The following is a 13,437-nucleotide window of genomic DNA, read 5'->3' as shown; positions in this document are numbered from 1 at the left end:
TTTAAAAGCAAATGTATTTTTCATTAAGAATGGTAAAAGAAAATGGTATTAATCAAAAGAATAAAAAAATCTAAGAAACAACAACAGATGATCAAAACAGGTGACTGAGAAAGCCTAATACTCTCAGGGAAGGATTTTTTTTTCCACTTGGCATTTGCAAAGCAATACAGGAACTACGAAATTACAAAGGAAATACTAAAAGGAAACAGTAGTTGAGACAACCAATAGTTGAAAATGAATTTTAATATGCCACACATTTACTGTGCGACTCTAAAGCAAAGCTCATTTCAGAATGCCTGTCTGCCCCTCTTAATGTCTGAAGGTGATGCCTTTAATTAAAAAATTTGTCTTCAGCTTAATTTTGTATTTTCAGTTTTTCAGAAATAAAACCAACTGCCAAGACACATTTTTTCCCCATTAAGCAACTTGGCAATCTAGGGTGATTCTGATATCTCTTCATCCACATTCTAGAAGATAATCTTGGTGAGGCAATCATTTATCCCACAGCAGTGAGTAAGATTAAGAACAGTTCAATAGTCTGGGCAATTATTCCAAACTATTTCTAAAGGTTGCATTTCACAAAATCATATGTGCATTTGAATTTCGTACACTAAGTAAAAACTTCTCATAAAAAGAGGGTTTGTTTTATATGAAGTTTTAACTCAGTTAAAAAAAAAAAGGCACAAAACAACAACAAACCAAAAAAACAATACCAGAAAACCCAAACACAACAACCAAACCCAAACCATTCTTTCTTTACAGATTACCAATGCCATTAAAAAGTCATATCACTCCTGAGATGGTGGCCAAATTAAGGACTGGCCAAATTCAGAATTAAGCACTAAACCCCAAAAGTTGTTCATAGATCTAAAGCTAAAACTCAAAAGGTGCTCATAGACTTAAGTCTAAGATCACTGTGATTTGAGGCCATTCACGCACCAGGTCTGAAAATCATTTTCTCTCCGTAACAGCACACAGACTTCTTAACAGATCCTGTATTTCTTGGCACTCCTTGATTGAACTCACTGGAGTTGTGTACTGGTGAAATGTTGTTCCAGAGATTTTTCTATCAATCAAGATGGTTTGATAGAAAAAAAAAAAAAATAAAAAAATAAAATCAGGTAATAATGGAATACCATGAGCTACAGTTTCTTGCATGCAAGATATAAGAGGGAAGCAGAACATTTCTCCAAAATGTTCTCTCCTGTTTGTATCACTGTCTTGGAATATAAAATAACTATTTTAAGATCATTAGTTAAAAATATTTATACTATGTTTCTGAAAAGAAACATAACCTCAATCAACCTTATACACTCAAGAAGGAAGAGACTTTTCCTCAAGGAGAGACAGTTAACATTATATTCACGAAGATAAGAAAAACTAAACTCCTGAAGGGCAAAATGGTCTCAGCTCAAGAGTGGTTTCATGGGAGAGTCACAGCTATCACTCTTTATCTTCTTTCCACTGTGACACCAGTCTCAGCTTCAGTAAACCAGTAAGACAAGATATTTGCTTCCAGGAAGAAGCCATATCGATGATGGATGAAGAAAGGTTGCAAATACAATTGTACCGAGATTATACTGAAAAAGGATGGAGGTATGAAGTGCAGGGTGGAAGGGCAGATAGCATAAACCCTCCACTAATTATCATTGTTCACGTCGTTTCTGAAAACATGCGCTTATCTTGATTTGCACACTTCACAGTGAGAAAGTCCAACATCACACTAATTCACACAGGTAATACAGTATTTTTCAGCCTTCTGATGCACCCCTGAACCCAAGTCTGTGGTCGGATGAATAGGAGAAAATACATAGTCTTCTTTTAACACAGTGTCTGCTAGAGCCATTGCTATCTGAATGTAAGATGAGATACGAAGGCACACTGTGAATCAGCAAACTGTGTCCCTATGACAAAGGCCCTTCCCTGAGAAAGAGTGCCTAGTCTTTTTATTTAGGGAATTGAGAACAGTGAACAGTCAAGCACTGAAAAGAACAAAATACACATGCTGAGGAAATGGCCAGTTCAAATGACAGGGTAAGGTCTTGCTCTATGTATTTATTCATGGCAGGATCTCAGTCAACGCACTTCAATAAAATGAGTAATTATTGCGAGTCACGTCACTAATTACATCTGATACACAAAAAGACTTGTGCAGCACCACATATCAAAGTGCACTGTGAACTCATCCAATATGGGAATGGCTCACAGAGGAGCTCTTGTTACTGGTGCTTGAACAGCTCTGTAAAAGATAGGGCATTAGAAACATCTATGCCATTTTTCTCTCATTGCATTTTTTTAAACATAAAAGATGTGTTATACCATAATGGCAATACAACTGCCTATGTAGGAACTTCGGAATTTGCCTTGGAAAAGCAACACAAGGAAGAATTGTAAAGAAAGAGCAGTGGAATTGGCCAAGATAAGCTGCTTTCTTCTATGACAAGGAGAGAGCGCCAAGATGTGTTGAATGTGTCAAAATGTTCTACGATAAAGTTTGATTTTTCCATACCAAAAGAAAAAAAAATGACATGGTTCAGAGACAGGTCAAATTGACTGAGCTGGGGAACAGAAACAGATTAAAGGGAACAAGTAATCGCTCAGATAATAAATTATTTTTTTTCATGGAAGAAACACTCATGCCTTCTCAAACTTAGCAAAACTTGGATGAGTTCATCCAAGGGTAGGATTAAATTTCTAAGCTTTTCCCCTAAATTTGGGGGCTGATAATTAACTACCTTGAAGACCATGTACTTATTATTTTGCCTTCCTATGAAGATACGTCTTTCTTGTGGTAAATTCAGAGAACAAGGAAAGAACTGGACCAGACATTGCCTATGACTTCAGTTTTACTGCATGATCATTTTCACAACTGAAGTCACAGCACATGGCACAATCTAACTAGAGAAACAATATCTGAAATTCTTTTCTCCTGTACATTCATGTCAACAATAACGACAGTAAAGCAAGGTCAGTGACACTGCTGCTGAACAAGAATAAGCGTGAAAACAAGCAGATTCAATGCCATTTGGTATGTGGCACCTCTACCCATGGAACTCTAGAAATAACACTGATTTTTTTTTTTTATATAATACTTACTTTAATATCAGTTTTAATTATTTTTATTTTTTTTTTTTACATTTAACTCAATCTATTCAAGTAATTCAATTTCTATACAAGTAAGATACATTCCATTATGTCTCTGCTTATTTTAACAACAGAAAAGGCAAGAAAAAAAAATCCATATACAGGGAAAAAGTCTACAATAATAACCCCCAAAGACTTCAATTTGTAAATTAGGTATTTGTCTTGAAGAACAACCAAAGGTGTCAATTCAATCAAATGTAAAAATATCTACTTTGCTACTAAAGATCAGAAAAAAAATTATTTTTAGTTGACAGAAAAAGTGATTTCAGTTTTATGTCTCCAGTGTGAGACAACCAAAGCAGAAGAGTTTTCACATGGTTGGTGTTCAACACTTTATAAACTAGTATGATTTAAGATCTATGAAGCTGTGAAAGCCACAGATCGGTTACTTTTGCGAAAACCTGACCAACAATTTGCTGAAAATTACGTAACTATATAAACAGTTAAAGAGATTTCTCTATGAATTCTGCATATAAACAAGAATAAAACAATGGTTCTGTCTGTCTTCCCCCCCCCCCCCCTTTGTTTTAATGTTTTACCTCTACTTCATTTTTCAAGTAGCTTTCATTCCATGGACATCACAGAAGAGCCAATCAACTATTTGAGCATAAACCATTGCCTACTAGACTGTCATCAGCACAAAGTCCCCCAAATAATAAATGAACTTTTTATTAACTGTGGTAACATTAACATTACAATGAGGGATTGTTTAAAAACAAGTTGTACTTCTGTTGCTCAAGAGCTCAAAGAAAATGGTTCTCAGTTCCTTTATTTTTCCTTGAGGGTAACCACAGGGGTTGCATTAAATCTTTTAAAATATGTTGACAGTTGAATAAGTGCTGGTGTTGCTTTGGTGACATTTTATGCTTTTTAATTGTCATTAATGAAGCTGACTGATACTTTCTTAAAAGTGCTTTAGATGTTCTAGCAATTTCTTGACAAAAAGAAGAACAAAACTGTCTGCAAATTAGCCTTGATTCCTCATACGGAATTTTCACTGGAGAAAATGGGAGAATCTACATGGGAAATATCTGCTTGACCAGGTATTTTAGGTAGGAATGCATGAAATGTTCCCAGTAAATTGCAAAATTATCACTTGCTTGTGTGTCTCCATATAAATTCGAAGCTCAAAGAAGATTTCTTTGAGCTTATTTTCAAAAACAAGTATTGGAACTGCTTTGAGTAATTCAGAATCTGCTGTTAAAATGGTATGGCCCAACATTTTAGGGTTGCAATAAACCCCAAAATGTAAATATGGGTTTGAATAGAAGTCTGACACTATCCTGGCATCTAATAACTCCTTTCATATTTTGATAATATTCTCACTGATTTGAGAAAGGCTTTGGCCCTGTAAAAACAGAATGATACAGTTCCCGGTTATACGTTCAGGGACATGCAGCAATGAGGAGGAACGTATGTAGCTCGAGAAACAGCAGGCACTATACTTGATAGCTCATAAACAGATAAGGTACATTGTTTGCTGTGGAGAGAAATAAACTATGGTGCTTTAAATTATGATGGGTGGATTAAAAAAGATTTATTCTGCAGAGCAGCCAGAAGAGGTAAGAGGAGGGGGGGATGGTATACTAACAGCATAGGGAGATGTCTTGAGCCCTTTATTTCCCCTGTGCCAGGTTCCCTTTGCTCTTGCATCCTCCATGGTAACACAGCTGATGACTCTCCAACATTAACACAGCCTCTGCACCACAGGCTTCGCATCTTTGCAATTTCAGAGTCAGAAAAAGCTAGAGCCATCCTTCTTTTTTCAGCTGCAACAGCTCTTCAAGTGCGGATATACAAATACTGATGGTTCGAGCCATTGCAGTTGAACAGGACAATTAGGTCATGACAAATCACTCCCAAAAAAACTGAGATCCCCTTTGTCCAATTCTCTGCAGGCCTAGTGCCATGTATAACCATGTATACCTGTGCAAAGCAAGCAGTTCAGCTCCAGCTTGACCTTTCCCTTCACCCAAGTAAATGGCCATACAAAGTGCAAAGCAATAGAAATCAGGCCCCGGCGTTCTGTATGGCACTGCAATTTCCAAGAAACTCGGGGTGCAGACAGCAGTAAATTCCATGCTCACATCAGACGTGCGTTTAACAATCTCAGCTAAGTCATGAACTACATTTTAATTAGACAAGAGGCCAAGCTTTTGATTTCAAAAGGAGAAGTTAGGGTTGCAGTCCTTCTTCCATTGAAGTTAATTGCACAATCCCTATTATCAGGCTCTTGAGGTATTACCCAGGCTTACTTTTTAATTACATTTGATTCTTAATGAAGTAGATGGCAAAGAGAAAAGCAGCCCATGATTCAAATGATTCGCATTTTTATCTTTTCTGATGAACAACAGAATAGGTCAAGATACTTGCTGGATTTTCCCATGAGAAATGTTGTGATGTGAATAAGCTCAATTGACTTGATCCTGAAGGAGTAGGTTAGCTTTGAAACGCATCACTCATTTTCTCCTCCTGTATACATTCTACCCGCAAAACTTAGGCAATGTAATTACAGACACCAAGCCAAATCTAATTCAGAACTTGAAAAATATCATGTAAGTATCCTAAGCTTGAATGACTTGTCTTTATTGTCTAATGTCATTTAAAACATAAGGAGTCCTAATTATAGTTTTATTTTCAAATCATGCACTTCAAAAGAGTGACAATTCTCCATAATAACTGACAACTTCTCAGGGCATGAAGACAGTCAATAACTTGGTATTTCTACATGATTTAAAAACAATAAGCTATGAAGCAGCTTATGCAGAAAGAGTATGTTACCACACTTGGCTAGAGAACAATTTGAAGTTTCTCTTTTTTCTCTTATATCAGTACCCATGTAAATAAATGAAGATTTATAGAACAAAAGTTCATGCTACAGGTGGGGCCACTACCTTGTTATACATAACAACCTGCAAACTCTTCTCATGCTATAAAAGTTGTTTCTTACCATCTGGTAACCAGGCTTAAAAATAAAGTTACTGGGTCTGTATTATACAATAAGCTTAGCCCTTTATTTCAGATACTACTTGTCATCTTATAAAATACATAATTCATTTTTTATTTTTAAAAATAAAAATCAAGGACTTTAAAACATTTTAATGCTTTAAAGTTGAATGCTGAGATAAGTATTAGAGAATGTAAAATGTCCATTTTAAGATAATGCAATAGTATTGCAAGGCTCTAGTGACAATTTCCCCTAAATTCCACTGTGTCTTAGAGACCCAGTTTTACCCATGCAAAGCATTACTTTAAAAATCAAGGAGAGGACACAGGACACACAATATGACTGTACATAGTATTGCAGAAATGAGCTGTAATTGAGGCAGCTCAGCAGGGTTACAGTCTGGAACTGGAGAACTGGGACAGTATCCCCAGGGCTGGCATGGTGTGGCAGAGCTATGGGGGCCCAAGAGGCTCACCAGACATAAGGGTTGCTGGGACATAAAACTGTCATAGCCCCTTTTAAAGGATGGAGAGACAACCTCCTCTCGCAAAAAAAAAATGAAAGTTTCCATTCACACAGCCAGTATTTTCTCTAAATCCCTAGGTCTGTGTTTTTTTGCCCTATGGGTAGTTCTCTGTTTCAGACTTGCAGGATACCTGTGGTGAGCCAAGGAATGCAACACAAATCTCTTCAGACCAGGTTAAAACCATTTGCCCCTCATTGTGATTCTTTCCCATTCACATGGCTGGATACCACAAAACCTGGCTACTTCCTTCTTCATGCTCATACCACAGCTCAGGGGAAGCCTAGCTTACTTTCATGGCCACCATAGACACGAAGTGGAAATATGAATCAGCCTATCCTGTGTAACTGAAACCCGCAGGTGTAACACATAACCACAGCCAAACTTGATTGTGTGTCAAGTTGTGCTGAATCAGTACCATCTACTTTAAGTCAGCATTATTTAACCAAGGAAAAGAAATTCCCATCTACTTCTTCATTTGGCAGTCCCTCCTTGGAATGCAATATCTACTGTTGCTTTTGCTGGAACCATGCCATTTTTTACCTATCAAGTACTGCACTCACACGTTTAGGGCTCTATACTCTACAATACACACTATTTTGTAATGTGTTCAGCCTGATGGTTGGTGTTTGCGGAAGGTCTAACTTGGAAGCTGTCTTTCATGATGTCTCTCAGACTTGAGAGTACAGTTTTGATCACTGTGGCAAACAGCAGTTTGAGATACTTATTAGCTATAATTATTTTAAAAGTGATTCTTTAAAGACTATTTAGAGCACCGAGAATACCCCCATGGCAGTTTCAGGGCATCCCTGCAATAGTGAACCACAAAACCACACACCCTAATGCAGACAGTATTGGTGCAGCGAGTAGCCCTTATGCCTCAAAGAGAGTCACAGAAAAGGCAGAGGGCTGAACAAAGCCAATGACCCTATAGTTAGTGACAGAAAAACTCTGCTCAGATGTAACAGAAAATGTAAGCTGAAGAACACATGCTGAAGTGGTGGCTAAAATCTCCATTTAAGTTTGGCATTAATACTAGGAGGATAAGCTACCTTACTATTAAAAGTAATACTGGGGTAAAGACAGCAATAAGGTACCGCTCATCACATCAGAAGTAAAAGCATCTTTCTGTTAACAGTAATAATCTTGATTGCTGTATAAGATGCAGGCATCAGTGATTGCTCTATGCAATGCAAATCTAACACACTGTACAAAGAGCACAAAGAAGGATATTTTGTCAAAGGGCCCTATGTCTTGCTAACTATCTTGGTTAGCCTTCAGGCAGCCTGATTTCCCAGGTACAACATGTCTCAGTTGGGCACTGAACGAAAGCAACTCAAGTCATTACATTTCCACTACATGCCATATGCTATCATCTTTCCCAAACAAAATTAAGTATGAAAAATAAAAGCTTTAGTTGTTATTAATCCATAATAACTATCAAAATAAAGAGAATGCGTTGTTAATTATGCACCTATAGCTACGGTAGCAATGAACTTCAGGTAAAAATCAAATTTAGGCTGAGAGGTACCTCAGCAACACAAACGACAAATAACTGTGGCCGCAGATCAAAAAGCCAATTTCTACTCTTATTGAATTTAAGGGGAAAAAGAAAATGTTCAATCATAACATTTGCTTAAGAATGTTTATCTTCTGTCTTACCATTGAATGTTAAGAACACCCTTGCTTGAGGCTGCGAAGATCCTTTTACACTGCTAAAGTAAATAAATATCCCAATCAACACGTGCAGTGCAAGAGATGCCATCTCTTCAGATTTGCAAGTTAATATCCAAGAAACCAAACCTGAAAGACAGAGATATCGCATTACTGTTACACCGTTGCGTGGAGCAAAAACAACGCTACAAGAAGACCTGTGTTAGAAAGCTCTTCCAGCTAAAGCCATAATACATGACAGTGTGAAGGAGGTAGACTGCTTCTGTTTTGCCTTTGTGCAGTTAAGAATGGTTTTCCCCAGCAGTCTGCTGTGCTGGCACAAAAGGACGTCTCTGCCTGTTAGTATGAACCAACAGAGCCTGAGTTTTGGCTAAGGCAGACTACATCATTAGATTTAGTTTATTTAAAATAAGGACAATTCCACCTGCTGGAAAGATAATTATACTAGATGTCAAGGCAGAGCAAAGCAAGGACAGGAGATAAAGTTTCATTAATAAAAAGCTGGCTGATATTTTTAGTTGTCTCTCCTTACATCATATTTGATCTCCCTTGTGTTTGAGAGGAGGGAGCAGGTTTGGGTTGTTGTTTCTTTGTTTTGCCCTTTTTTTTTTCCTTTTAATATTTGAAATCAAAGGTGCTTGAAAATGAGCTCTAAGTTTTATTAAGTTCTCTAATAGCCCTCTAGGTCTTCTTTTAAGATGAAATCCTGACCATGTACATTACTAATTTCAAAGCCATTGAGACCAAAAGTATTTCAACATGCTTGAAAGCATTAGTCAACATTTGCTTTTTGGGTCAGCTCCTTTCAAGACACTTACCTGCTCTCATAGACTTCTACCGAGCGTTAAGTACACCCAGTGTTGGACAGTGCATTGCACTTAATGCTTCTGTGACTCCTCCTGCACATCTTCTGAATTCACATTAATTTTATATGGTTTAGTTGCTGAGAAAACTGAGCTCCTCAGAAAATCAGAAAACATCCCTAAACAAATCTGTATCTTTTCTTAGCTCAGGAAGAGCTTTTGCTCATGGGAGCCAGTGGCACTTCATTATCAATTTAAATGGACCAGACCCATAAAACCAAGCAGTTATTAGATGCTGAATATTGGAAGATTTATAACGCTCCTAAATGGCATCTCTCACAAAACTGAATTCCAAATTCCACCTCACCTGTGATAACAACTTCGTTCTGCAGCTCAGATGCAAAATGCATTTTATTAACACATCCTCATTTTGGCCCATTTTAATTCCCTGCTATACGTACATTTTCTTTTCAGCATCAACAGCCCTTCTCCTAGGACTTACTGGTTAATCAGGTGATATATTCAATTTTATGGTAACTGGAAGCACTTTGAAGGATGCAACCCCTACAGCTTGAAGATAGCACTAAAGGCTATACATTTATTTCATTCAGATTTTTGTTGCCCATGCAATCCTCTTACACTTCTTTAGCTTTAGCACTACAGTCCCTCCAGTGGAAGCCAATATTTCTACATGCTTGTTCATTTGGTCCCTCCGAGATTCCCACCTGTCCTAAAAGAGCTGGCTGTAACCACCACAGCACGGTAGGAATGAGCTGTCAGGCAGGGATGACTTTAGGACACCAATTTGGGCCAGATCCACACTACTGCCTTAGCAGTAAAAGCCTAGTATCTCATTACTACCTCTGTCATTCCCTATCCGCTCACTGTAAATCATTTGCAAGGTTTCCCTCTCCATGAGAACTTTATACTAAGTTGGAGGTGGGATGGAGCAAACACACAGCTCTGCAGCCCACACTCTAAACTCCCCATTATTTGTTCTGGAGCACCAAGAAATGCAGAGCAAGTAATGCTACAAGTCTACTAATTGAAAAAAACACCAGTGTCAGGAATTTGCCAGCTACAGATCTGGTCTACCCGAGAAACTTATCCATACTGGCCCCATTCCAAATTATCTCTAAGGGTCTGTTAACTAATAAAACAATAGTTGCAGCATTTTCGCCAAGAATAATTTTTAAACAGGCTGCCTGAACTCCAGTATTAATGCTGCTTTGTGGGCTTTAAATTTAAAGCCTTGTGACTAGCCCGTGGGATACCCTTTAACTTATCCCTCTTCTAAGAGAGAAAGGCCATTAAATCCAGATAAAATTTCTCCGTCAGGCCAAAACAAATAGCCAATCATATAGAACATGTGACTTAACAGATGCAATGGGGGTAGTACTTTACAGTAGTAGCACTATGTTTTCTTTGCAATAGAGATAAAAAGTCAAAGAGGAACAAGTGTGTGGCTTTCCTCTCTTCCTTTAAATAATATTGGAGGAAATAATAATAGTAAAAAACCCCTTTCAACGCTCTTTCCCTCCCACTCTCATGCCTCCTGCCAATTCTAGTGCAATCAGTTGCAGGAGTGAAATATTGCTACATTTCATTGCTCAAATTGCAGATCTTCACCGTTAACACAGAAGTGACAGGCAAATGTAAGATTCAATTTGTGAGCTGCATGGTTCCTACCCAGCTGTTAGACACATAAATGAAAAACGCATATGGTGCCAAAAAGGTACCTCAGGGTGTCTGACATGTGAGTTACCTAATGGAAATAGGTTTAATTTCAGAGATTTACATAGTTGGTAACTGAACATAAACTCATTGCAGGTTTGACTCTTGGTTTGGGCTTATATCCCAGTTCTGAATTTATCTCAGTAAGTCATGATACTATATTCAGCATGTCCCGTGCACATGATCTGGGCTGACAACCCACGGACCTTAAAACCTTCCAAGTACTTTTAAAGTATCTTTCAGGACAGACAAAAAACAATGTCTAATTACATTTCTGATCTAATACCCTATTCTAACTGTAAACAAATTGGCAAACCACTACTAAAGTGAAGTGATGAAGTTTTCCTACCACAGAGGGCACTTGCAGCATGCTGTATTGCTTTTGGAAAGTACTATACAGCTTTGCTGTGAAGTGCTGTGCAGGTGTCATCTGCTACAGTCAGGGTCCTACCCTTAAAATCCGTAAGGAAAATCATTCAGAAAAAAAAAGTGAAGGAAGAAAGCAGGGAAAAAAAACAAACCCACCAACAAACACAGACTATGTTAATCCAGAAAATATTGCTTTAACTATCTGTGAACAGCAGGAAAATTCAACCATCAAAGACATTTCACATCTATCACAGCAAAGAAAGAGAACTTTCAATTATGCTTACCCAGCAATTGTAGGAACCAGTGATACAGATTTGTATCTGGTCTCTATCAGTTTACAGACTCCAGGGCTGCTACCAGAACACTTTAATCCCAAACCTGGCTCATTCGGGGGCGGGGGGAGGAAATAAAAGAAAAAGAAAATAAAGTCTCTCCTCCTGGTGCTTGCAAAGGTACTCCCGGCTCCTCTGTAAAACAATCCCCGCAGCCGCACTCCTAACGCGCCAGGAGCGCTTCTCCCCAGCCCTCAGCTGAGCACCTAGGAGTGAATGGGAAGCGGCCGGGCGGTGTCGGTGACCGCTCTGGTTTCCAGTTACAGGCGCTGCCCTGCCCTCGCCGCGCTACCGAGGCGCGGCTCCACGGCCTCCGGTGCATCATTAGCGGAGCAGAGCGCGGCTGGAGCTCATAAATAACGGCGAGGCCACACCCCGCCCAGCGCGGCGGCGGCTGCACGGTACGGGCAGCGTGGGGCGGCAGCTCCGCTCGCCCAGCTCGGCGACGGCTCCGCTCAGCACAGCGCACATACCGTGCCCCGCGCTTCGCTGTGCGGGGTAGGGGGGCGCAATGCAGTCAATAGCTCTTTAAGGAGCACACAACGCAACACCACCCGTTCCCCCTCGTCTTGGCCCCGAGGGGCGTTCAGCGCCAGGTACCTTCCGACTCGCATCCACTTCCCACTCCGCGCAGTTTGCGCGCCCGCGGGACTCGCTGGAGACGGGAGGGAAAGTCGCCAGGAAAGTTTCTACCCCTCTATGCGGGCCGTCCAGCGGCTCCCTGCGCGCCCCGACGGCAGCGCCGAGGTTGAAGCCGAGTCCGGGGGCATGCCGAGGCAAGCGGATCCCCGGGAAGCGGCGAGGGCGGAGGGTTCCGGAGAGCTTTCGGGGGAGGCCGGTAGGTGTCACTGTGAAGAGAGGGGGAAAAAAGGCAGGGAAGTAGTGAGGAGAAATCCAGGTCGCGGCGAGCACCGGCCAGAGGGGATCCCCCCTTCTGAATGATTTCCTCGATTTGATGCTCTGCAGGAAATTGAGCGAAGAAGAGGAAGAAGAGAGAGTTCGAGCAGTAGTTAGATTTGTAGGTCAGTGTTCCGATTGCTCCAGGAGTTTTACCACCATCTTTTGAAAGTGCTTCTTCAGTTTAGCATGCCTGGAGCTTCAATTGCTCAAGTTGAATTTGTCCCCACGATGTTGAGCAAGCTCTTTGGTTTTGGTGAGATACGTGTTTTCATGGCAATGGGAATTTAGGAGATTTTACCCTCAGGTGTCTTGAAAATGTGAACTGCAGCATCGTGTCGGTAAAGGAGCTAGGATTTTCCAAACAGCAGCATTTTGGTTCTGGGTGAGGTTTGCCTAAGTTGTGTTGCAGATGTGTTGTGTGCTGGTCTGACCTGCTAGGCTCTAGGGTACTGTCACAGCAGTAGTGCACATCTCATCATCCACTTGCAGCCTTGTCCCAGAGGCAGAAATATATTAACAAGTACCCACAATGAATCAGTGCACACACTCAAGTTATAATTTTGTGTCTAGCTATTAGGCAGTAGCCATACTAACCAACGCAGACAATAATACTAATACGTTGTAGCCAAAGAGCAGGGAGTAGCCTGAATGCAGTGCCTTTAGTAGACAAATTTTGTCTATACATGTGGATGTCTTTATGACCTGTGTCTATAGGTTACTTCATGTCAGAGCTTATCTGCATGAGTTAGGATCACACATATTTCGAAGACTGTTTCACCCCCAGGATTCAGTGACAGCCTAGCAAAGTTAATGCTTTCTTCAAGTCAGAAATTCCAGCATTATAAGGCACTTGTAATCCCAGAGAACATGAAAGTATGGAATGGTCCTTCCTCTGAAATGAGCCATCAGATTTGCAACTCATGCTAGAAAAGAAATGAGTCCAGAATTGTGAAAAACATGATCATTTCAGATTATAATTTGAGGATGAATTAGGTGATGGCATCAGATGAA

General features: G+C 39.9%; 1 protein-coding gene across 1 annotated transcript in view; it reads right to left on the bottom strand.

Annotated features, from left to right (window-relative positions):
* SEMA3C (semaphorin 3C) overlaps positions 1-11,928 on the bottom strand; it is a 122,966-nt gene extending 111,038 nt beyond the window's left edge. Inside the window, exons 1-2 of the mRNA XM_062631978.1 lie at positions 11,479-11,928; positions 8,277-8,417 (exon numbers count right to left, since the gene is read on the bottom strand). Coding sequence (XP_062487962.1) covers positions 8,277-8,379 — 103 coding nt within the window. The 5' untranslated portion in view covers positions 8,380-8,417; positions 11,479-11,928. The remainder of the gene's footprint in view (positions 1-8,276; positions 8,418-11,478) is intronic.
* Between the last annotated feature and the right edge of the window lie 1,509 nt (positions 11,929-13,437).

Source organism: Pezoporus occidentalis, unplaced genomic scaffold (assembly GCF_034315485.1).
Source record: "Pezoporus occidentalis ecotype Australia unplaced genomic scaffold, CSIRO_AGI_Poc_V1 ctg38, whole genome shotgun sequence".
NCBI classification, from domain to species: Eukaryota; Metazoa; Chordata; class Aves; order Psittaciformes; family Psittacidae; genus Pezoporus; species Pezoporus occidentalis.
The sequence above is the reverse complement of the archived record's forward strand: the minus strand, read 5'-3'. Positions and strand labels throughout refer to the sequence as shown.